Source organism: Mesocricetus auratus, unplaced genomic scaffold, assembly GCF_017639785.1.
Source record: "Mesocricetus auratus isolate SY011 unplaced genomic scaffold, BCM_Maur_2.0 Super-Scaffold_100018, whole genome shotgun sequence".
NCBI lineage: Eukaryota > Metazoa > Chordata > Mammalia > Rodentia > Cricetidae > Mesocricetus > Mesocricetus auratus.
In genome coordinates this window covers 52,010,570-52,037,199 of record NW_024429199.1, presented here as the reverse complement: position 1 = coordinate 52,037,199, position 26,630 = coordinate 52,010,570, and the positions used below count along the sequence as shown (strand labels likewise).

Sequence of the window (26,630 nt, the reverse complement as noted above, 5' to 3'; positions counted from 1 at the left end):
TTCTTTAGGGCCATGGCATTCATTCTCTCATCTCTTGTGATGCTTTTTTCCACCCTTCTAAAGACAGGCTTCCTTCCTCTGGGAACCATGGACTGACATTCAATACAAAATCATAAAATGCTGTCAAACTCTTCTTTGAGGTTTTACCACCTCATCTTTCTAATATATGGCTCAACACTTCCAGGAACAGGCCTCTGTCCTTGGACTGTGAATGCCCCGTGATTCTTATTTTCTCACCATCTTAACTCAATGTTTTCTCTAAAAGAGTCTGCAGCACTTGGGAGAGGTCCCCCCCTTACCTGGAAAAGTATTTTTTAAGAAAACAGAGAGAAAAGAGAAGAGAAAGCATACCTACTTCAAACTCACATTGAGAGCCCTAGCTGCCATGGACTATCCCCAGCTGGGTATGGGAGTCCAATGGGATGAGGATCCTCGAAGACTAGGTGGGTAAGGATTTGCCAGTAACAAACAGAGAAGCAGTTAGAATCTGAGTTTATTTTCCAGTTATTAAGCAAGATTTTTTATACAGATTCAGTATCAGGGGTTGATATTTTAAAGCAAACCCAAACAGATACCATTATTGCTACTTGGCACAGTAACAAAGAAATCCAAAACATAAGATCATCCATGGTTAATCAAAACACAAAATCATCCATGGTTAAGGATAACCACATATTTCTTAAATCAAGTTAACAAATGTTACTGTTTAACATCTATTACCTAGTTCTTGTGAGTTTATTTAAAATGTTGAGCTATTTTAACTATTTTAACTTTCTTATTAAAAACTTTCTTTACCATGTGAAGCAAACATATTACTAATTTAAAAATAAGTTTTATTTACCACATATATAAACCCACTCATGATTACAACTGTGCAGCCATATGAAATTTTATTGATGAGAAAATTTTACTATTTTTACTCATGTGAATGATGTGAATGATTTGGAAAGCATTGGTTTTTATGGAGATGGTGCCACGGCTTTTGACCCCATCTCAGGGTATGGTTTCTCATCTATTTCTTTTCTTTAAAATGTCAGCACAGGCTTTTAGGAACATTTGATATGAAAAAGTAATAGAAGAAAAAATGCCACATGAACCATGGCACAATATTTCTCTCCAGCCAAGAGTTTCACAACCAGTTCCAGGAGACACCCTTCTTTTGAAGTTATCACCTCAGTCTGTGGAACTTGTAACACAGAGTCTACTGCATTTGATGTGACAGCATCAGTCAACTGAAAAGCCATGGAGCTTATATAGGGCTTCTTTCCAGGGAGAAGATTTCCACTTGGGATTGGTAGTATTTCAATCCCTGAGCTTGAACATGATCAGACAATACCTGGATTTTGTGCTCAGGACTGAATGGTTTTGAGTTCGGGGATTTGTTGGTTTAATGCTCAGTTGGTCAAAGATAGAGTGACTTTATTTGGCTCTGGTTTAAGGGACAGAGTCTCTTTCTCTTGCTGTCACTTTTTAAACATTGCCTCTTGTTTCACAGGAGGTGTTTCTTTCACTGGCTCTGGTTTCAGTGTGTTTCTTTGGCTAGGGATTCAAGGTCAGGGTGAGTTTTTAATGGCTCTTGCTTAAGGGCCATAGTGTTTCTATTTCAGTGCCTCTGATTTCATGGTCAGAGTGTGTTTCTTGCCTACTCTATTTACCCTAAACTCAGGGCTTCATAAATTTGTTTTTTCCCATGACTTTACTGGTGCAACCAACATACAAACAGTCATCATATTGCTTGTACAGACTGTTATCACTCTCATTTTTCTCTACAGAATAAACAGTTGTGTGTTGGCTAAAGATTATACCAAATCTTTTATACTAAGTAGACTTATTGTCTTTTTTCATATTCAAGACTATTTTAGTTTACAAAGGTTTCAACAGATAGAACGCACACAAAGTTTTGCATCTAGGAAGTACAAAACTTGAGCACATGACCATTATTTATGGGGTTTCACTGCAGTATCATTTTTTCTCATTATTTTGATACATACAACAAGCTTTACACATTGACTATATTCATAGGGTATCTATCCAGTATGTGTTCATTTATGTGTTTGGAGATGACTGTGACTTACAAAAGCTTTATTACTCTCAATACATTCATAGTGTTTGGTGATATTTTTTAGCTTTAACAAATGTTTCTCAGAAGATGAGAGATAGTCATGCTTGTTACACATACAAGCCAGGCACTGGTGGCACTTTAAATCCAACACTTGGGAAACAGAGGCAGATGGGGTCTGTGAGTTTGAGACCACCCTGTAGTACATGACAATGGATCAACCTAAAAGAGAAATAGAGCCAAGTGGTGGTAGCTCCAACTTAATCGGAGGAATAGGGAAGTGGAGACAGGGAGGAATGTGGCTGAGTGAAGAGAGGAATGTATGGAAGGAAGAGACAGAAATTCAGGGATCAGTCTGAGGTTTCATAAAGAAAGCATTCAGTGTGAGGATTCTAGGAGACAAAATGTCACATTTGTTCTGAGGATTTTGTAGAGGTAAGAACTAGTGATTGGTTGCACTGCTTCTCTGATCTTTCAGAATTCAGTCTCATACCTGACTTGGGGGTTTTATTATTATGAAAAATCAGAATTCTTACACTAACAGGGCTTTACTCCAGTATGTGTGCCTTTATGTATTTTAAAATTACTGTCACAGGTGAAGGCTTTACAACATTGATGGCTTTCATATGGTTTTCTCCAGTATAACCTCTTTTATGCACTTGAAGATCACTGGGCGGTGCAAAGACTTTACCACCCTGATTACATTCATAGGGTTTCCCTCCAGTATGTGGTTTTTTATGCCTTTGAAGATTACTCCGCTGAGCAAAGGATTTAAAACACTGGGTACATTCATAGGGTTTCCCTCCAGTATGTGTTCTTTTATGCCTAAAAGGAAAACTGTGATATGCAAATGCTTTACCTCATTAGTTACATTCATATGTTTTCCCTTCAGTGTGTGTACTTTTATGTCTTTGAAGATGACCATGCTGAGCAAAGGCTTTACCACACTGATTACATTCATAGGGTTTCTCTCCAGTATGTGTTCTTTTATGTACTTGAAGGTAATTGCGATAAGCAAAGGCTTTATCACACTAATGACATTCATAGGGTTTCCCTCCAGTATGTGTTTTTTTATGCACTTGTAGGTCCTTGTGCCAAGCAAAGGCTTTACCACACTGATGACATTTATAGGGCTTCTCTCCAGTATGTGTTCTTTTATGCACTTGGAGGTAACTGCGATAAGCAAAGGCTTTACCACACTGATGACATTCATAGGGTTTCTCTCCAGTATGTGTTCTTCTATGCACTTGAAGGTAACTGCGATAAGCAAAGGCTTTACCACATTGATTACATTCATAGGGTTTCTCTCCAGTATGTGTTCTTCTATGTACTTGAAGAGCACTAAGCTGAGCAAAGGCCTTACCACACTGATGGCATCCATATGGTTTCTCTCCAGTATGTGTTCTTTTATGTGTTTGAAGATGACTGTGCGAAGCAAAGGCCTTACCACACTGATGACACTCATATGGTTTCTCTCCAGTATGTGTTCTTTTATGTGTTTGAAGATGACTGTGTGAAATAAAAGCCTTACCACACTGATGACACTCATAGGGTTTCACTCCAGTATGTGTTCTATTATGCTGCTGAAGATACCAGTGCCGAGTGAAGGCTTTACCACACTGATGACATTTATAGGGCTTCTTTCCAGCATGTGTTCTTTCATGCGCTTGAAGATAACTGTGATAAGCAAAGGCTTTACCACATTGATTACATTCATAGGGTTTCTCTCCAGTATGTGTTTTTCTATGTACTCGAAGAGAACTGAGCTGAGCAAAGGCTTTACCACACTGATGGCATTCATATGGTTTCTCTCCAGTATGAGTTCTTTTATGCACTTGAAGGTCCTTGTGCCAAGCAAAGGCTTTGCCACACTGATGACATTCATAGGGTTTTACTCCAGTATGTGTTCTTTTATGCACTTGAAGGTCCTTGTGCCAAGCAAAGGCTTTGCCACACTGATGACATTCATAGGGTTTTTCTCCAGTATGTGTTCTTTTATGCACTTGAAGGTAACTGCGATAAGCAAAGGCTTTACCACACTGATGACATTCATAGGGTTTCTCTCCAGTATGTATTCTTTTATGCACTTGAAGGTAACTGTGTGAAGCAAAGGCCTTACCACACTGATGACACTCATAGGGTTTCTCTCCAGTATGTGTTCTTCTATGTACTTGAAGAGCACTAAGGTGAGCAAAGGCTTTACCACACTGATGACACTCATAGGGTTTCTCTCCAGTATGTGTTCTTCTATGTACTCGAAGAGCACTGAGCTGAGCAAGGGCTTTACCACACTGATGGCATTCACAGGGATTCTCTCTAGTGTGTTTGTTTTTATGCATTTGAAGATGGCTGTTCCATAGGTAGGCTTTACCACATTGATTACATTCATGGTGTTTCTCTCCAGTCTGTGTTCTTTCATGACTTGGAAGCTGATTGTCATATACAGAGCACTTATGACATTGAATATGTATAGAAGATTTCTCTCTGGTTGGAATTCTTTCATGCCTACAAGTATAATTGACACAATTAAAAGTTTTGCTACATTCATTTCTTCTGAGGAGGAGTGGACTGGGAATGTACTGGGGGAAAGAGGGAGTAGGATGAAGCAAGGGGGCAAGAGGAGGGCTGGGAGGTAGAACTGTGGTTAGAATGCAAAATGAAATCAAGATTTAAAAAATGAAAAAACCACTGTTGAATATTTATAACTATGAATTAATTCTACAATTTGTTCTGATTTTAAAAACTAATCAGATATTAAAATAATTTCACTTTGTCTATATTCATGTCATTCCCCTTCATTAAGAATTATTTTGAATATTTGAAGATGCCTGTCATACTAAGAAACTTTATTCTCTGTTTCACTTTTATGACAGTTTTTTCTCTATGAGATTTCTTATATTTCAAGAGAAATAATATAATCCATATATTTACCCCACTTTTTATATTGATAAATTTTCCTCTACTGTGATTCAAAGTACATTAGCAAAATGAACCAGGGCAAATAGAAATATTTACACATTGCTTGTACTCATAAGGTTTTTATGCAGAATGGTAATGTATTCCCAATGAAGCTGGAAAACCAAGCACATGTATATATGAATGATGTTCAACAATTCTGTTCAACATTCGGTCTATTACATATCTTCTAATTGTTCTGAGATAGAGAGAAGTGCATTGCCCCTTTTCATGTCCCTATGCTCATATAGATTGTATTCTGAGTGACATAAGATATACCTACTAAAGGAAGACTGAGAAATAAAAAGGTTTCCACACTGCAATAATGGATTTTGTCTTTGTGTTCCTCATGGACATAAGGTACAGGGATTAAGGATTTACATAACCACCCTCACCTAAAATCACAATTCTAACTATCTATCTGACTGTACTTAGCAAAATCAGAACTTCTATATTAGTAACACTAGCTTTACTATGGAATATTTGCTGATGAGAATTTTTGGAAATAGACTTATCACCTTCTCAATATTTATACCTTCTATAATATGAGTGGTATGAAACTACATGGATTTACAATTCTCATCAGCACACCTCTGATGGAGCTATGAATCAAATGGTGTTAAGCATTCATATCTTGTCTTCCTTCCTAAAAAAGGACTTGCAAACATAATTCACTTACCAGCTGTTGAGGTATATGGTCTCATGACAATTTAATGATAAACAATGCACTTTATGATGTGATTATTTACACTGCTGCTTTTCTTTGCAACTTCCATATACATTAAAGTATCTTTACAGGGAAATTTATGTCAGCAAAAACATTAAAATTACCTTCCATGCCTTTGAAAACTTTGACAAAGTTCTTCAATATTATTATCTTCCCATTTGTAGCCTAAAATATAGCACAAGGAAATATAGGATATATTATTGAAAATTGCTTAAAATTTAGCTGTCTCCAGTGATACTTAGAAAAATGACTGATTTATTTCCTCAGTCTTCTTCATTCTCAATCAACATTACAAAAGAGCATCAATAACCAAGAACCACTTTTCCTCTTATTATAATGAGTGAAAGAAACTCAAAAAATTTACCTATTACATTGAGGTTCATATAGGTCTCCAGCATCACATCTTTGTAGAGATTCTTCTGTGAAGTATCCAGCAAAGCCCACTCTTCCTGAGTGAAGTTGACATGCAAATCATGATAGGTGACTGCATCCTAAAATATGCCAGACATGTAAAACAAAAAAGCATGATAAAGACGGCACTGTAAATGCATACTTCTTTGACAGTATAGTCATATAATGATGCACTTTCCCATACTTACTCTATGATACAGTTATTATAATTAAGTCATTTTAGAAGAAGCCTGATGGGGTTTTGTCTCTGTCATTTCTGAATGCTCTGAAATAGGATATTATCTCGCAAGAGAAATGCCTAGTAACAGACAGAGACATGCAAGCAGATCAACAGGCTGAGTCTATATCAAAGAAATTGTGTGAATAATTACTTAACATAAAACATTGAGCAAGCTGGGGATATTGGCTCATGCATTTAGTCCCAACACACAGAAGGAAGACATAGGTATATCTGCCTATTAGGTGAATGCTAGCATAGTCTACTGAATCAGTTATAGGACAGCAAGAGGTAAATACTAAGAACCTGTCTCCCTTGCAAAAATCAATGAAATAAACAATAAAGACAGAAGAAGTGAGAGATGTATTCTTTTCTGCAGTAAGTATAAGAAGTTTTGCATTCATTCCTGTTCTGTATTCATCTTCATGAAACCTGAAGTGTTACAGTTTAAACTGTACTTTTAACAAAACTTAAAGAAAGCATTTAAACATAGACAGATGAAGACATTTGCAATATAAATGTTGATCACAAATAATCAACACAAAGCAAGAGAGATGCCTCAGAAGCTAATAGATCTTGCTGCCCTTGCATATAGCTATGCTCAAATGTCACAACTCACATCAGGGACCACAACTATCCATTATACCAAATTCATATATTGTAAAGATCATCTTTTGACTACTGTGAAGACAAAGCACACATGTTATACATATCAATTTATGTTTCCAAAGAATCATACTCATTTAATTGATACACATAAACACAACAAGCAGGAAGAATGTCACACACCTATAATTCAGTGACTCAGAAGCCTCACGCAGTATCCACATCTTGAATACTGCTGGATTGGGAAAGAGAATGAAGTCCTTTGCCAAATTTAAAAATTCAAGCTGGGGGTGAAGTTCATCAAAACAGCATATGCTTCACTTGTGCAAAAACTTGCTCTCTAGACCCATCACCCACTGATAAGAATAAAAGTCCCTAAAAACATAGACCTACCATTAATCCCAACATTTGGGAGCAAGAGTCACATGAATCTCTTGATGTCAAGGCTGGCTTGCTCTATAAAGAAATTTTTAGGACAACTTAAACAAACTTTTCTTCAGATACAAAAATAAGACTAACCAAACTTTTAAAAAATTAGACAGGCAAAATGTCTTACAATTGAATAACAATTGCCTGACCTGTATCTAATGTGGTTTTGTGATACTATCTATAATGGTGGTGAAGGCATAGTGTCAACCACAACACTGTAGAAACAATATAGGAAGTGGGTTGAGATTATAGATACAGAAATACATACCCAATAAGGAATTTCATCCAGAAAGCCTTCTCCCACTAAAAGTTAGACAGGCACAGCAAAGGAAGAATCAAAGTAGAGACACATATGTAACTATATTATTCAATCTGGGAATTTTTCATTCAGTCAAATAGATGATGGCCTAGGTCACTGTAAGCAAAGGGTCATCTATGAAGAAGGCATTTATTTACCTCAATGATTATCCTAGTCAGCAAAAGCCCCTGTACTGTTCAAAAAATGCACAGCCATTTTTGACACTCAAGACAATATCATGACTGTGTCATCCTATACAATCAGAAAGAAAAGTTACAACTTCCCAATATACAACGACACAGAATATCCATTCCCATTGTAAAACAGGGTTACAGTAAGTGCCAGCACATCCTCCAAAGCCATAGAGAAACCCTGTCTTAAACCAAAAAAAATACAACTACTGTCACAGAAGAAAAGAATTTGATCTCTTTCTTGCCCATGGCTTTCTCTGTTGCAACTAAACCTGCTTTACAGTTGATCAGTGAACTCAATTCCTACACAGATCCCACTTCATTTGTAAATATGCCATAAAATCTGGAGAAGTTGGCGGATACTCATTCACTGATCTATTTTTGCTTCCGTTAGAGCAGTCAAGGTCCACCCAAGGAAAGAGTGGTAGGAATGACTTTCCAGCATTGAGCAGCAGAGACAAGACTGGGTGTTTAAAGAAATTCCAAATTATATAGTGTGGGGCAAGCCTGAGCTATAGAAGATATTGACCTAAACCAGTGGTTCTCAACCTTCCTAATGCTGTGACCCTTTAATACCGTTCGTCATGTTGTGATGACCCCAAACACTAAAATCATTTTCACTGCTTTGTCATAACTATATTTTTGCTACTGTTATGAATTATAATACAAATATCTATATTTTCTGATGTTCTGAGGCCAGTCATGTGATAGGATCGTTCATTTGTTTCCTCCAAAGGAAGCCCAGACACCCAAAGTTGAGAATCACTGCTCTAAACTGCTATAAATAAATAAACAAACAAACAGCACTTAAAATTTTGAATGAAATTCTTAAACCCAGGAATGTTGAAAAATAGATAGAAAAATCAGTAAAGCATTTAAAGAAAATGAATTTTAAAATGATACCAATAATTGATGTTTTAGAAATGATGAAAATATGTGGAACAATACTTAGCTATAATGACACTGAAATGGAGTAGGCACTTGCCTGATAGAGAGAATGTCAGAAATAATGTTGTGCCCAAATTCTGAAGTCCTCAATTCACCAAGAGACACATTTCAATGCAAAAGCAAAGAGTCTTTTATTGCATTTGTTTAACAAGATAATCCCATTGGCTTGGGCCTTTCATTAATACACTACAGTAGGTGACTGGAGAAAGTCTCTGAGAAACCACAAGACAGGGATTTTATTCGGCAGCATGAGCTGTGTATCTCGGGGGATGCAACAGTCTCAGGATTGGTGCACTCATGGGCTTGGATGACTTGTCCTGTGTTGATTGGTCAACTGGTTATGGCCTATAGGCCCTCCAAGGTCAGTTACTATGCTCTGCAAACCACTTTTGTGCAAGTGTATGTAAAGCAAGCCAGAGCTGTAAAGCATTTGTCTGCCAGCTGACTTCAGATTGGTTCCTTGATATGAGGGCATCTGATCTCCTTGTGACCAGGGCAGGCACAGCAAGGTCAGTCAGACATGTGCTGCAGAGGCCTACATGTCTTTTCTGCAGCCTGTCATGGCTGCTTAAGCAGGTGGCTGGTCCCTTCAATAAGACACTGTATTACTTTGTCCTATGTAAACTATTAGCCACCGAGTACTGTTTCACAAATCTCTGAGCTGGCTTAACTGCACACATCTGCATAGGAGGCTTCTCTGATTGGAAACTGAATTCTCCGCAGTTCAAGGAATCCTCCATAAAATATACACCCATCAATTCTGTCTTTTTTCATTCACATGGAAATAATTAATGCATGCAGGGAATTTGTAGACAGAGAAAGTCATTCACCATGCCCCACCAGTCCTTCTTCATAATGCAGACCCCTGAATCTCACTGGCTTCAACTTCAGACTGTGATCTTGCTATCATCTAGTTTGTTTCTCCCAAAAGTGTGCATAGTGCACTGTTTTCCCCTCTTCTGGTCTGAAAGGAAAAATCATGCTTCAAACATAATTCATTTCCCTGTTCTACAATGGACAATACACTATGTGATTCAAACTAGCAATTTTAAGACTCTGTGGTGCTACAGATTTCTAATCCAATATACAAGGTAGTTTGTCAGGACAACAAAAGCAATGTCTAGTAGGGCTATAGACAGGATACAAGTCTCCTAAATCAATATAGGAGACCTTGACACAAAACTGCTTTGCAAAAGACTAGAGATGAAGCTCTTCTAGGATTAATATACTTTATGCACACCAAAATTAATGTGGGTTGTGATCCTGTAATGGTTGCTTGAGCAGCATCTAGAGAACTGACATTAATGGAGGGAGAGGCATTTCTGCTGCTTATAAATTGGGGTTGTCTCCTTGGTTGTTGGAATAGAGCTGGTTAAAACAGAGAAACAAACATTTACATCTAATCATACTGTATTCTAACAGTCATGGTTAGCATACTACTTGTCTTTGAAGTATTTGGAAGCAGTTATATATTACCTAAACTCGATTTTGTGGCTTAATGTCTCCTAAGAACTGGTAAATCTGTATACTATCAATTCTAGTCCCATAATGTCTATACTTCCATATCACAGTTTAGCAGTGGAGTGCTCCTCTTCACAGGAAATAGAGTTTACAAGCTCTATAGAATTAACTCCAAGTATATTCAAAACATAAATATTAAAGGTTCAAAGTGCAGAACTTCTGGAAGATACTAAAGGAACCACAGCTCTCTGAGGCAGGCAAATCTGTGTTTGCTAGTGACAGAACAAGCACTAAGGGTGCCTGCATTTAACAGTGATGCCAACAAGGATATTTCAAAGCACAGTTCCCAATCCCAGTGCTCTGTATAGGCGCAGCCAGTAGAGTGAACTTCTCAAAGAGTCTGCCGGCTGGCCCAGAGAATTGCAAAGACCATGCTCAACTCTTAGGATCACACAGAAATGAAGTGGTGCACCCAGGATCATTTGGACCACTCAAGACAACCCAAGACCAGGCAGTAACATGGAAAACTCTGCTTCAGGCCTCTTACTCCCACTCAGTCATGGGAGGACCCTCCATACTGGTTCCCATGGCTTGACTAGGCACTTCTCCCAGTCTGGGGATGGTAGTCCCAAGCTCACCATGTCATGGTTTTCCAGCTCCTCTAGGCTCAGCTCCCTGCAGCAGCACACACAGCACAGCACATGAGACCACCAGAACAGTTTCTCTACAAAATCAAGCCAGAAGGTGGCGGCAGGAAGGACCCAGAACAGTTTCTCTACAAAATCAAGCCAGAAGATGGCAGCAGGAAGGACCCAGCATACCTTCTGAGTGGCAGATCACCTGGAGGGACTGATTGCCTGGTGAAGCCTGACTGACAAGAGCTCCTCCCATAGGCCCACACTGTGCTTTAAGACACAACCCATTGGTTCCCGGTCCTGCCTTTCAACCTGGACTGAGACCTTGTCTGAGTCAGCAGAGATGTGTATTTCAATAGTATTTGCATCTGGCTGGAACAGCAGACCCTGCTCTCTCCCTGATCTCCATAGGCACTTCCTCTTCTTCTGAACACAGAGTAGCTAACAAACTTTTACAGCCTTCTGTACTATGTGTAGTGCAGAGAATTTCTGTCATGCAGGTGAAAGAGTAGCCAAAACTATAATAACCAAAGAGTGATTTCATGAAACAATAGGAGAGGTTTGTTATGTGGCTTCACACTGAGGTAAAAACTTACTTTTATCTAGTTGCACAGGGACTTCAGGCAACCAGAGAAGAAAATCAGGAACTAGATCACAAACAAGATAATGGGACTTCCTCCAGTTCTCTTCTCATTGGTTCCATATTTGACTTTTTAGGAGTCCATAGAATGTGTCACAGCTGTGATCTTCTCCAGGAGTTATCATTTCTCAGAAAACAGACCATAATTCCTGTAAGAACTCTAAGAAGAGTAACTGCTGCCCAAAGTCCTAACCCTTCTCTTATCCATAGATTCTGCAAAGAAGGAATCAACTGTCCATGGTTCTAAAGAAAAAAGTATATGTCTATATTAAGAATTGCGAGCCAGGCGTTGGTGGTGCACGCCTTTAATCCCAGCACTCGGGAGGCAGAGGCAGGCGGATCTCTGTGAGTTCGAGGCTAGCCTGGTCTACAGAGTGAGTTCCAGGACAGCCTCCAAAACAATACAGAGACACCCTGTCTCAAAAAAAACAAACAAACAAAAAAAAAGAATTCCAGACACACATAACTAGGTAAATATTTTACATCATACTTATGTTGTAAATATGTAAAAATATTTATGATTTTAAATTTTAATGAGTAACTACCCAGATATATTTTACACTTTTTGTTTGTTTATTTGCATTTAATTTGTGTTATATACCCTCCTGTAATCTCAAGGCAGAAAAATCACAAATTTAAGTTATGTCTGGGTAATAGAGTAACTTATCCTGTTTCAAAACAATGAACTCTGACATGGTGCTATTCTTTCTCACCATGGTCTTGAGTGTACTGGTGAACTTAACTTGTGTTTCCTTCTTTCTTATACTACACAAGTTTGAGTTTCCAGGGACTCTACTGGACATACTGAGATAACTACTTGTATATGATTTGTCTAAAAACAACTTCTCCAGGAGAGTCAAGATGTAACGCCATGGAGTAGGAAGCCGGGAAACCTCTCCAGCGCCTTCTGCTCCACTGCTTTCTCAACATCTCCACTTGCATCTCTGACTGGCCTACTGAGCTGAACACCTCCAAAGCAGAATTCCTGATATCTTCCCTGAGGCCGTGTCCTTCTGGTCCTAGCAGTTCAGATGCGTATGGCATATTGCTTTCTCTCTGGATGAGAGGGCTGTGAAGGCAGCTGTGGTTGCCTGTACAAGACCTGCATCAGATCAAGCCAATCAACATTCTAGCATGGAGTGGAGAGGGGACTCACAAGCCTCCACTTTATAACTGAGTACCTGTTGTCAGCTGACGACTTCTGGAGGAGGAGTGGGTGGCCCCATACCCAATGTTTGACAATAATGAAGCCTGCACTACTCCATGATGCATACCCGGCCCTCTGGTTCTTCTTTTCATGGACTCCTGGTTCGCACAGTCTGTTCATCTAGATTCTTTCTCAGCCTCTCCCTCCTGTCCACCTCCCTGAGCAATCATGACTGATTTAGGTTGACTTTCTTGGCTCCAATTTTGCTTCTTGCTGAATTGCTACTGAAGATGCTTTCTTGTTTCTAACTTCTGGGAAAGAGCGAGATCTGGTGTTCTGCCTGGGATACCTACCATGAGGCCCAGTTCCTGGTTCTCCAACCCCTTGATTACCTAGAAGGAGGGACCAGCTTGATTATTCTATTTTCCATTTCTAGGAGCTAGTTGCTACAGACAAAAGAACATTGTAACCTGCTAAGGTGCGGGGCTCCAATATCCTTATAGGTATAGGAAATATCAAGTGATATTTCCAAAAATAAAAACCAGATAATTAAAAAAAAAACTTCTCCAATCTAAAGAAGGGGATACCTAATAAAGATCAAGAGGCATACAGAACACCCAATAGACAGGGCCAGAAAAGAAACACAGCATGACACATAATCAAAAGTATAAATCTACAGACCAAAAATACACTAAAATCTGCAAAGGAAAGAGACCACAACACATACCAAGTCTGAACCATTAGACTAATGCCTGGATTTACAATGGATTCTCTGAAATACAGAGGTGCCTGGAATGAAGGCAGTTCTAAGAAGTAAGTTCAAAGCACTGACTGCCTACATAAAGGTACTGGGGTGATTTCTCATTAATATCTTCATTACAAACTATAAATCACTACAGAAACAATTCTCAAAATTGTATATGTAAATAAATAAGAGGGCTGAAAATCAGGGATATAAAACCCAGGGATGAAATCAATGTGATAGAAACAAACAGCAACAGGAATAACCAAAGAAGGAATAAGTAAATTACCAAGTTGTTTCCTCAAGTAAATCAATTAAATGGCAAGCCCTTAGTCAAATTAGTCAACAGAATGAGAGAGAATAGATTAATTACTAATTTGATATGAAAGAGATTAATTTACACTAGCTCCCAAGGAAATTGAGATAATCATAAGGATATACTTTAAATCTTTTCACATAACTGGAAAACCTAAAAAATATGAATTTTCTGATATATATGACCTACGAAAGTGACACCAAGATGATGTAAACCCTATACACAGATCCATAAGGCAAGAAATAGTCTTCCCCAGGGAAAAAATACCAACTAGTTGTCATGGGAAAAAAAGTCAGCCCAGAAATCATGTGTGAAATTAACATTATATCAATTGAACATGCAGTATTTAGGAATATGTATGAATATACAGATACATGTATATGTTCAATAATATAACACCACCATCCTATTTTTTTCTGTTGAGGGAAAAACGTTGATGTTGATGGTGGCAACTGAACCCTGACTTCTTGAGCTCCCTGGGTGCTACTCCAGTGTCCCTTGGTACTGCTCTTCTCTGAATGCTCCTATCTTTCTGGTTACATGTACATTGGCTTCAGGTTTCTAATCTCAGATCTAACTCATGTTGCCATTCCTGCCCTTCCACCATGGACTATAAAAACAGACCTCACTCAGGGTGTTACAACCAGCCTCATAACCTACAGCACTTCCCTCCCAGACCACCACAATCTAACAGAATACACACCAGATTGAGGAGATGCTACTCACAGCCATCCTGGGCCAGTTCTCTCTGGTGTTTGTCATTGATCTCTGCTCCCAGAAAATGTGATGCCATTCATGCAGTCACAGCTCACACTGTGCCTGAGGAGGAGGGCCATGCAGGCACTTGATGTCCCCACAGGACAAGGAGTAAACAAGGATATGCTGGCCTTTCTTGGCTTCATGGATCACAACACATCCAACAGACACTGGAAGGCTGATGCAGCCACCAGTGGGCCTCAAAGTCATGATATCCCTGGCTCAGCCTCCCAGATGCTGTAATTACATGCATGTGCACCTTTGTCTGGCTTGTCCATTAATGGCCAAGCAAAGAATATTTCCTTCATTCTTCTGAAAGATTGCACAATAATAAAATATATTATACAACATAATGCCAAATTTGCTTTCCTGAAAGTAATGCTGAGTGTAGAGGATGAAAGGGACTGAGAAATGGATACCAGAGTGAGGGAGAGCGACAGATAGTTGGAGGGGAAATGAGAAATTGAGCTATGAATAACACAGCATGCCCTGTACACATAAGGGATAAGTCATGACTTACAGGTTTCACCTCCTGGCAGTGAACTTCAGGTTTGCAATGGTCAAATGGCTTAGCCCCACAAAATTAACCAATTCCTAAGTCTCCACCCATTAGCAAACAGTAGATGTAGGGCAAGGGATATAAAAAGCAGGTAGTGTACTAAGATGAAAGAATGCAAAGCTTATCCTCACCTGTCCAAAGTCTCAGTGACACTGAGAAAAAGTTCCTGAGTATGACTAGAAGTGAACATAATGGTTCATGGCCAGTACATTTTCCCACTGTCCTATAAGTAGGTGACTACAGAATCATAAGGGTGTCTCTGAATTGGCCTTGAGAGCTCAGATTCCAGGTTGGAAGATACCAGTAGGTTTTCTCCAAGGTGGTCACAACAGATAGCTGTGGTCACACCTGCCCTGGAAAACATCAAGACTCCCAACCTTACCATCCAAAGAGCCAAGGACAGCTCAGGAGGACTCAGCCTTTTCAAGGTCCCAAGGGGAAGCAGTGATCACCAGCATGTGACCCAAAGATCTGAGTTTATGCTCTAGTGAGCTGACCTTCATCCTGCAGAGAGGAGAATTCAAAGGTTACCAAATGGACAGCTCTCGGATGCTGATCGGGCAGGCAAGTTCTGAGGCAAGGATCTGGGAGTGCAGGAGTGGAAAATCTTCAGCCTCAACTTTGGGATGAGGAGGATGAACTGGGACCACTGCGTTAGGTTTTCCACACCTAGTAACACATTCTCTTCCTCAGAGAAATCCTTCTAGAAGATCTGGTCCAGCATCCACTTGAGCATTGTCAGAAATATCACATAGTAGGAGGAGTGATCAGAGAGAAGCAGCCAGAACACAACAGAATCCAGATGAACAGAGTCCTGGTCTAGCCCTGGGGAAGCCTTCTCCCATATCCTCTACTGCCCACCAGGTCTAGGTCACACTGCAGAGTGTTGTGTGTCTACAGCTGCCCAGGCATCACTGTTGCACACAGAGTTTGCTCTACATGACAAGGTTCTCTGGAGTGGAGAGCAGAATGGCCCTGCATTACTCCAGCTCATCCAGAAATTCCCCAGTCACTGCTGCTCTCATTGGCCAAACAGTTGACAGAGGCTCCAGATGCAGGATTTAGCTCACTTGATCCACAGCTTCCTGAGCAGATGACCCTAGAAATCCCTGTAGATGCCCAGGCAATGAACTAGAACAGGTTTAAGGGGCATCAGAGATAGGGACTTGAATAATGAGACACCAACTGCATACAGTAATGACCTGACCCTGGGGCCCATCCTAATCTGAAACCCACTCCAAGCCCAGGACCTATTGCTCTCCTTGTGCTGAACCTAGGTAAAAGGTACACAGTGTGCTTCTCCTTGCTAATTTGGAGGGATGAGAGAGGGATCTATGGGAGAGGTCAACTTTGAAATTTTAGAAGATTTGCCAGACATTCATTTAACTTCAGGAACACAGTTTTCATCCTTGTCTCAAACCAAGAAGTGTTCAAAGTCCCATCCACTGCAGTCTATTCATCATGGGAAGTGCAGGGAAGAGCTCCTTTCTAGCCTTTAGTCCATTTGTTGTTATCTTTCACTGTCCCCAAAGAAGGGGACACTCTATGGCTCTTAATGGGAATTGGGGTCTATGGAAGCCCTGGCCATTCTACCTCCTTGACTACCTGAGGGACGCCTGGGAATTTCAGCTCTTGCATCATCACTAAACACTGCAATTATTCAACAAATTGCTTGTTTCCTCCTCCCATGCTCTGCTCCAGCCTGTAGGGTGCAGCTCCAAGGAGGACACCCTCATGCAGATGAGGTAGTAGAAAGCTTCTCTTATCCTGGCTCACTGTGAACTTGAAAAGTTTGATTATATTCAGGGAAGGTGATCACACCTGGAAACCACATGCAAATGAATGCTGCCATGATTATTGACTCCCTGGCTATGTACAAATTCATTGCAGTCTCTTCTTCCTCTGTCCCTTCTTCCCATGTGTCTTTGCTTTCACTGCCCATCCATGACCCTCTTATCTGCTTTTTCCTTAAGATCCTTATGTCAATATGAGATCCTCAGACAGTGAAAGTGAAATGAGATGAATGGACATATGGAAAGGTATCCAAGCATTGCAGGAAAAGAAAGACCCATATTGCAAAGAGTCATGGAGAGCACTGAGAAGCATATTGGTTTCCAATCAGTAGAAATAGGGACATAATCCAGAAAGGTCTAGAAAACATCATTCAGGATGGTCTGGGGAAGAACACCAAGGATGTTCCAGGCATCCATATAGCTATAATATTACAGGAAAAATTGGTCCTCCCCGCTAATTACTATGTAAGAAAATGCCCTACATTTTGACTGCAGCCCGTTTTCTACATTAAGCCCCCTTTTCCTCAGATGAACGTAGCTTGTGTCATATTGATATAAAATTAGCCAGCAAAATCACAGAAGTAAATAATACCTTAAATCAAGTTGTTATGCCCAGATTGTGTAGTCCCCCAAAAACCAAGAATGAGACTGAATCCTGTATGTGAATTCAAAGAGCCTTGATTCAAATTTGAAATCTCTGTGTGTCCGTCCAAAGCATTGGTATGAGCAGAGAGCCTCAAGTCAGATGGGGTAGGTTTTTTTAAATATTTAATTATCTGTTTGCTTGTTTGTTTATTATATATATACAGTATTCTGTCTGAATGTATCCCTGCAGGTCAGAAGAGGGCATCAGATCTCATTACAGATGGTTGTGAGCCACCACGTGGTTGCTAGGAATTGAACTCAGGACCTCTAGAAGAGCAGCTAGTGTTCTTATTTACTGAGCCATCACTCCAGCCATGGGGTAGGGTTTTTATAATAGCAGAGTTTGGCATGAGGGATTTCTAAGGATCAGGACCCATGATCTAGGTTGTCTTGGTGAAAGGGGAGGGGTATGTGTGCAGGCCTTAGGGACATCAATTGTACCTATCTACTATGGTTGGAATATTAAGGATTTCCTTTGGAAGGTTTGATAATTTCCCCTTGGGTAGTTCTTTCCACTGTGGTGTCTGTCTGGCCTCAGTTTGTGATCTTTTCTGGAAAAAGGTTTTGCCTTAGGGTAATCTGAAACTCAGTCCTCTCTTGAACTTGTCATGGCTGGGCTCTACACAATTCATGTGGAGAAAACAAGATATTCCATGACAAAACCAGATTTAAGCAATACGTAACCATTAACCCAGCTCTACAGAAAGGAAGAAGTGAAACTTTTATTTGCAGATGATATGAAAAGAAATAAAGGGAGATACAGAAATAGTATAGAAAGGTAGATTATTAAATCTACTTTTAAACATATAAAAGCAACTATTATCTTTAAATATTTTATATTGACCAGGATTTTTTTCTGGAATGATACAACATAGACATTATTTTTGTTAGAACATACTGTACATACGTTTCTAATCTTGCTTAAGGTATAGTACCTATGTAATTCATTTACAATATAATGTAAATTTTTAGCCATTGAAAGTTATGATTACCAACTATTTAAAATAATAAGGAAATGCGGGTTAGCAATTAGTCACCTATTACAATCAAACTTGTCACATTAGGCATGTTATCAAGGTCAGACAGAGATATATTTTAGATGGACAGGTCACCATTTTCAAACACTTCAGAGATCTACAGAATATAGCATTTAAGATGTTTTAATAACATAGGTTCTTCTTTTTCTTATGGCAATGTGACATGTCTGCTCCTGGCAGCACCAATCTACATTGGTGATGATGGGCATTTATGAAAATCCACGTGGAGCTTAATTTATTTGTGGCAAAAGTAAGACACTGGGTGAGAAAGTGCCTTTGTTTAGACTGCTGACAGTATGCTGTCCAAATTGGACAAGCAGGACACAAAAGGATTGCTAGACTTTGCCAAGGAAAGGTAGGACAGCCCTTCAGAATATCCTGTTTCAGAGAAAACTCTGTCAGACATGCTAGGCCTGTAGGCCAAAGATGATGTCCCAACATTGCAGAGGAACCTTGGGTAACTTTCCAGGCAGCCAGCTGTTTCTATCATTTCTTACACTTTTTTGGAAGTCAGTTTCTTGTACTTCCTGTTTACTCAAGTAATGTTATTTCCTTCTCCAGTCTCTGATGGAGTTGAAGACACTATAATTATAGTTATAGTTTTCTTTGTTACCAAATTCAGAAAAGAAAAGCACTAAAGACCTGTAAAGTGTACAAAGCTGAGAGACATCAAATTTGGGTTTGGTAATGTGCTTTAAGATAGAAAGTGAATTAGATACAACCTTTTGGACTCACCAAGTTAGGACAGATATGGAAGCTTTTCTCTGAATTTGTCAATTGCTGTGAACTAGACATTGTTGGTGTATTTATTGCCTGTGTATATTGTATAGAGTTAATGTACTTATTGTCTATAGTTTTTCTGATATTAATTATAACATTCCTTTTTTTTAGCTAAACAGGGGAAATGTGATATTTTGTTTGTTCTCTAACAAATTAAGCTTGCTTGAAGCCAAAGGGTAGAGATAGCCACTAGTTAATCAGAGAGGTCTGGTGTTCTGTACAGACAGAGAGGAAGTGATATGGTTGGTCAAGAAAGGAAATGATAAGGCGGGTGGAAACAGGAGCTCAGTTTCTTTTTGACTGGGAAGTTGCGGAACTAAGGCATGGCTGTGGATTGCTCCTTTATCTCTCTGATTTCTCAACATTTACCCCTATATTTGACTCTGGGCTTTTATTATTAAAATCGATTAGAAATCATACTACATAGGTCCTCTGCATACATGCTATGGTTACTTAGCTTGGAATGTTGGTGAGTCTCCTAACTGTAGAAATCATGATGTCTCTGACTCCTTTGCCTGTCCTTGGGACCCTTTTCCTCCTCTTGGGCTACCTTGTTCACCCTTCACATGAGGGTTTGTACCTAACTGTATTACACGTTGCTATGCTGTGTTTGGTTGATATCCCTGGGATGCCTCCTCTTTTCTGAAGGGAAACAGATCTGGGATATGGGAGAATGGGGATTAGCAGGAACTGAAAGGAATGGAAATAGGGGAGGCTGCATTCGGGATGTATTGTGTGAAAGAAAAATAAACACAAAGAAAAAATAAAAACTTATTTAGTACAATGATCCACATAACCTGTAACAACCCAAACAGTGCAAATGTCCAATGTCTCTTCTGACACTCAAGAAAATCTCTGGATTGTCACATCTTGTAAAAACCAAGAAAAAAATTAAACATTTCAAACACAGGATATATTGCCAATCAGAAAAAGAATATGGCTGTTTCCAGCCCCCAACTCAGACAGACATCCCCTGCTCATGTGCATATAACATCAGCTAGAAAAACAGGTAGGCAGGCCACCAGCACATGAAACTATATTCCTACATTCCCACAGACACATTCCCCACAACCCTACAGCCACCACCCCCAAAGCCATGTCCCCTATCCCCAAATCAGATGGATATCCTCTGCTCGAGTGCAGACCACACCAGTCAGAAGATAAAGAAAGCAAATTGAGGCAAAGACACTCTGATGGACCAGAGGTCATGCCAGCCATGAGAAACTGTCTCTCCACAGACGCTTCCCAACTGCCCCCACAAAAAAGTCAGGCAAATTATAACATAATATAGTATATTTTATGTAAAAAAAAATGAAGATCAACCATTTTCCAGAGAAACAATAAATTTAAATGACAATAAAATGAGCAACATACATGGCACCACAGACCAAACAAGACAAAAAGACATACCTACAAATATGTATCATGGTCCCTTAAACAAGAATGACAAGATGTTAATGAAAATTAAGCCATTAGAAACCACTGCCCAGCACTCATCCTGTGTACTCCAGTTCTGGCGTTTACCGATTATAGAAAACAGAGTGAGGAGAGCTGTTCTGCTAAAACTGGAGAGATTCACTTGAGGCTTTCTGATGTTAAACCTTGTAGAACATAGTTTTGACTACTAAAAGGATCTCATTCCCTAATGATAAAGAAAAGGATGTCTGTTAGAATCACTTAGGTACCATTTTGGTTCCTGTGACTGATGACTGACTTAAGTCTGCATCAGACTGAAGAAATGAAAACTTTCCCAAACCAAATGCAAGATAACAGATTCTTAAAGAAACAGTAAATGATTTGTATTATACACCTAAAGAAAATTGGTTTGCTCTAATTGCTTTATGAGTCACAAGAACTCAAGTTCTTGAAAACAAGTTTATCCCCACATTTTGTATATGTTTGTGTGTAAGAGAGAATACATTTCATGAGTATATAGGTGACATAAGAGAAAAGAGGGTTTCAGAGGTGGTTATGTGTGGTGACAAATCATTTATGGTTTACTAAACCTTGCCTGAAGATTCAGGTAAGAGCCACAAGCTATAGAGGTCAGTCAGTGGTGATACACACCTTCAATTCCAGAAGCCATACTAGATAGCCATAAAGCCAGGCAGTGGTAACACACACCTTTAATCCCAGAACTCAGGAAACAGGCACACAGATTTCTGCTAGTTCAAGGCCACCCTGAGCTACATGAAATTGATCCAGTCCTAAAGAGAAACAGCTCATACAAAGGTGAGCTTTCCTAGGATTTGAGAGGTATAAAAACGAAAAAGCAAAGGGTCTCATGAAAGATCTATTCTCCAGCCATGCTGAGATTAAAGGCAAGCACCACCACCGCCCGGCTCCTAAATTATTTTCTATCCTAACACACACTCCAAACACCCAACCCAGCTGCCAGTCACCTAGAGTCACTCCTTACTTGCCACTCCCCTCACAACCCATTGCTCTTTTCTTCTAGAAGGCTCAGAAATGTCTCCTGCAGAATTCTAGCCCACAGGCCAGGAATAAGATTACCCCCATGACTGGAGCTGATTGCAACCTCCACCTTCTACTCACCCCTCACCAAAACACTGTCTGGGGCCAATGCGGGGGCTCTGCTCAGGAGACTGTGGGAGGAGAGTAGTGAGTAAAGCAATGGCTTTACAGCTCCAAGAGCTGTGGTTCCCTCCCTCCCTCCTCCACTGCTGCAGAGCCCTCCCAGCGCTCAAGTCTATTTTCCCTAGTTTTATTTTTTTTCTGTTGACCCCAAACTCTGGTAAAAATAAGGGAAATTTGATTATGTTACCTTGGGTCTGGTCACCCTTAAACCCTCTCTACATTTTTTCTAGAATGTGTTCGCAGTTAGTTAAGCAGGCTTTGGAAGACTTTTTCCTAAATGAATGCTTCATTGCATTCTTTTTGAAAAGGCTTTGCCTCCTCCAAACCCATATGACTATCCTTCTTGTCAAGAATAAACAAGTCCTAACTCTGCAGACTCCTACAGAACTAGGAATCTAGGCTCTAGGGCCTGCAAGCCCTTGCCACACGAGAATCATGTACCCGGGTGTCCCTATTCCTATGCACCCATTTAGAGTTCATTGCCCCCTCTGGGCAACAGTTATGGCAGCCTTGCTCTATCCCCTGCAAACCTGAATATGCAGAGAAGCAGGGGAGCATCTACTGTCACTTCCTACCTCTACATTTCCTCCACTCAAAAGAGCCAAAATCTTCTCTTCAAGCTACCTTACCACTGTCCTGTCTTCTCTCTGTCTTCAGGCCTCCAAGGCTCTATGGTCAGGTAGTGGCTGGCCCCGCCCTCTGACTCCAGGCAAGCTTTACTCATTAGAACACAATCAAAATATCACACATTTCCCACCTTTTCTCTAAATAAAAAGCACATGTTTTAACTAACATAGTAAAACTATATACAGCGAGTACAATAACTATAAACAGAGATATACAGGCAATAATTGTATTAACAATGTCTAGTCCATTAGCATTTGATAAATTCAGAGAAAATACTCCATTATCTATTCTATATTGATGAGTCCAAAGTGTTGTACCTAATTCACATTCTATCCTTGTATTAGCAACCCAAAACTATCTTCTTATGTGTCTGAACCTTATACACTTTATACTTCTTCTGTTAGTGTCTTTTCTGAAGTTGGTAACAAGGAAAACTATAACTAAACTATCTAGTCTTCATCTCCATCAGAGACCTGAGAAGGAAATAATGTTATCTGAGTAAACAGGAAGTGCAGAGCAAACAACTTCCAAAACTAAGAAGTGACAGAAACATTTGGATCCTTCTATAAATTAAGGGCTTGACTGCATGAAGTCTTCTACTTGGCACAACATTCCTAGGCTTCCAATGCAGAGCAAGGACCTTCCCTGATGAGGGAAGCCCTTCTGTGTTTATGCTTCTCTTATTGGTTGTTGAATAAAGCACTGTGGGCCAATAGGGAAGCAAGATAGGTGGCACTAGGAATTGAGGAGGTTTCTGGGAAACAGAAATACTCACGATGTAGGATACAGGAGAAGTAAGAGGTCCATTTTCTCCGGTAGAGAAGACCACATGGAAATACTCAGACGAGCAGTTATGGGTTAATAATTAAGTCAGAGATAGCCAATAAGAAATCAAGTAAATGGCCAACAGCTTCATACGTAATATAGCATTCTGTGTGTTCATTTGGGACTCACGCAGCTCTGCGACCATGCAGTAGGAAAGAATACATGTTACACTTGCATTTCATGGTGCGTAAATCCTTGAAAATTCCTGTCTCATTTTCACCACTAGAATTTCATCTGAAACTTTCTGGGGCTGTTTTTCTCAACAACAAAAAAAAAAAAAAAAAACAGAGTTTTCCTTTCTTTCTACTTGTTTCTTTTTCAATGTAGACCTGAATGAGTAATAACCATTGAACACAAGCAATATTTTGTCTACAAAATCAACTCATTACTTTTTAATTCTGCCTTACTCACTTTCTTAGGACATGAAAAGAATAAGGAAGATTTGAGGCCAAAATATCACACAAATGAACTCTAGATTTTTCATGAAGTCTTCTAAGCAACTGTGCTGATTTACCAGGCCAAAATCACCTGATAGTACCACAAGGAACAAAGCCAGCCTTGGGCTGGAGAGGCCACAGAAAGATGAGACTGTTACTGTCTTATTGAGAGCAATCAGACTTTTTATATCTTTATCAGAAACAGAAGACATGGTAGTTTTCAGGATCAATACTGTTGTAGCTGCCAAGATGCAATGAAGTTATCAAGCTATACAGGGTATACAAGATTAATGTCTAAGAAAAATTGTCCTGTTAAGTTTCCATGCTTCCTTGACTACTAAGGGATCATATAGAGAAACACAAGCAGTCAGAATGTTTCACTGCTGGGGGGGGATGCAACAGTCTGTCTGGAACTGGAAGGAACATTATGCCCCAGGAGCCATGGACTATAACCTGAAAAACCTATGATGCTTGTCTCTCTAGGCAGGTAGGCCAGGCAAACTGCATGGTCCCCCAGAGAACCTATTGCCCACTAAAATCCTATGACCTTGACCTCCACTGTCTGCCGTTGTGCTCAAAATTCTGCTCTTTGAGGTTCTTCCAGAACAGCTGATTAAGCTCTGTGAATAACTTTCTATGACTTTTGCCCATCTATGTTCTGATGTCTTCAACATTTTTTGAAAAGACAACATTCCCGAGCCATTTGCAGCAACAAAATCATTTTTGAGGTACCATTTTTTTGTTCCAACTTTTTTCTGATGCTGTGATTAAATTTTCTAACCAAAAGTAACTCAGGTAATGAACATGCTTGTTTGATTGTTACCCCTAGGTCACCGTCCCTGCTTGTGAGAACTTAGGATAGATTCTCAAGCTAATAAATGAAGGCAAAACCATTGTTTCTTGACTTTCTCTCTTGCTTTGTCATTCATTGTCTTCTGCTTAGTTAGCTCTCATCCAGCACAGATTCACTTGTTTAGAGATATTGCTAACTCAGTGGAAGAGCCTTCCCACATCAATCAAAATCAACACAATCTTTCTCAGACACAACAACCAGATATTCTGATCTAGGCACACCTTCAGTTGATGTTCCCTCAGAGGACTCTAGGCTATATCACAATGACAGCTGAGGCTAACTAGAAAAAAGAGACAATAATATATGAGAACGTTTTAAACATCTAAAGTCACTGTATTAATCATATCAATCACTCAAGCAGCAAAAACACAAACATGGAGATCGCAACAACTGGAAAACACAGATATGCCAGGAAATAGGAAGAGGCAAGAATCAAAGATCAAGAAAACTAAAACTGCCTCTCCACAGAAATTTCCCAAACCAACAAATACAAAATTGGTGAAAGTCCATCATTTTCCAGAAAATGAACAGTATAATTAGATTATAATTAATAAAATCAACAACATAGATTGGGTTGGTTGTGACCCTGCAATGCCTGCCGCCTTGAGCAGCTTGTTAGATGCCTTTTCTTTGATAAAGGTTTGGGACTAGTGGCTGGTTATAAATCAGGATTGGCTTCTTTGTAATGGTTTGGAGCCAAATGTGTGGACAATCCTGGTGTACACATGTCTATCTTAGCTTCCTAATCTCTAACAGGCCTGGTTAGCATATACTTCTCTTTTGAGTGTCTTAGAGGCAGACCTCCCTCACCTAAATGGTTTTGTATTGGTAAATCCTTTACATCACCAATTCTACTCTTCTACATCACAGCACACTGTTGGAGTGCTACACAACCTCTGCAAAATTGATTATAAATGGATCTTAACACAGAAAGGTAAAATGCAAAGTGCTGAATATCTAGAAGAAACTAGGGAAACTAGCCCTCATCTAGCTTCACAACCTGCTTTCTATGGATGCACCAAAAGCATGTTGAAGTTGACTAGAAAGATGTTTCTACACACAGCTCACTGCACCAAGTGCTCTGAACAGATTCAGCCCACAGAGCAAAGTTATTCTGGGTCCAGGGAGTTACAAGGAAAACACAGAACCTTACAGGACAGGAAATCTGGCTGCAGTTTTCCAACCATATCTGGGTAGGACCCACCACACTGGCTCCCGGACCTCACCATCTGTTCCTCCCCATCCAGGAACAGCAGCTGCTCCCAGTGTTCTGAGCAGATAGAGCCCACAAACAAAGTTATTCAGAGACGTATCCTGGGTCCTAGGAGTTGCACAGACCGCGCAGGAACTCAAATGTCTCACGCCACAGGAAATCTGGCTGCCGTTTCCCACCCAGATCCCGGAAGGACCCTTGACACGGGCCCCAGCTCCTTACCATCTGCTCCTTCCCACCTGGGGACATCAGCTCCCTGTTCACCAAATCGTGGTTTCCCAGGTTGCCCAAGCTCTCGGCTCAGTTCCCTGAAGCACAGCGCACAAAACCGCTGTAGCCAGATCCTCTTCAAAGCTGGCCCTGAAGTCCGCCACAGGAAGGGCCCTGCACCACGTCTCACTGGCAGGTCCTCTGGAGGCTCTGATTGGCTTGTGAGGCCTGAGTGACAAGAGCACCTCCCTTAAGGTTATAGTGTATTTAAAAACACAGCACAATGTTTCCTGGCCATGCATTTCCTCAAACACAGACCTTTTCCAGATCTGCAGAGATATGCATTTCAATATCACTTGCCCCTGGATCCATAGCTGGCCCTGCTGTCTTCCTGTATTCCATAGGCACCTCCCTTTCTTCCTCCTGGACACAATGTGGATTACAATGCCCAATATACTATGTGGGGTGGAGTGATTGCTGTCACAGGAGTGGACTGATGACCAGAATATTAAAAA

General features: G+C 40.0%; 1 protein-coding gene across 1 annotated transcript; it reads right to left on the bottom strand.

Moving 5' to 3' along the window:
* Positions 1-476: 476 nt before the first annotated feature.
* On the bottom strand, positions 477-26,282 carry LOC101827445 (zinc finger protein 431-like). The gene is made up of 4 exons (XM_040728156.1): positions 26,128-26,282; positions 6,106-6,232; positions 5,846-5,906; positions 477-4,564 (listed from the first exon to the last, which is right to left on the bottom strand). The coding sequence occupies exons 1-4, from the start codon at positions 26,152-26,154 to the stop codon at positions 3,091-3,093; spliced, it is 1,689 nt and encodes a 562-aa protein (XP_040584090.1). The 5' UTR covers positions 26,155-26,282; the 3' UTR covers positions 477-3,090.
* Positions 26,283-26,630: the final 348 nt, after the last annotated feature.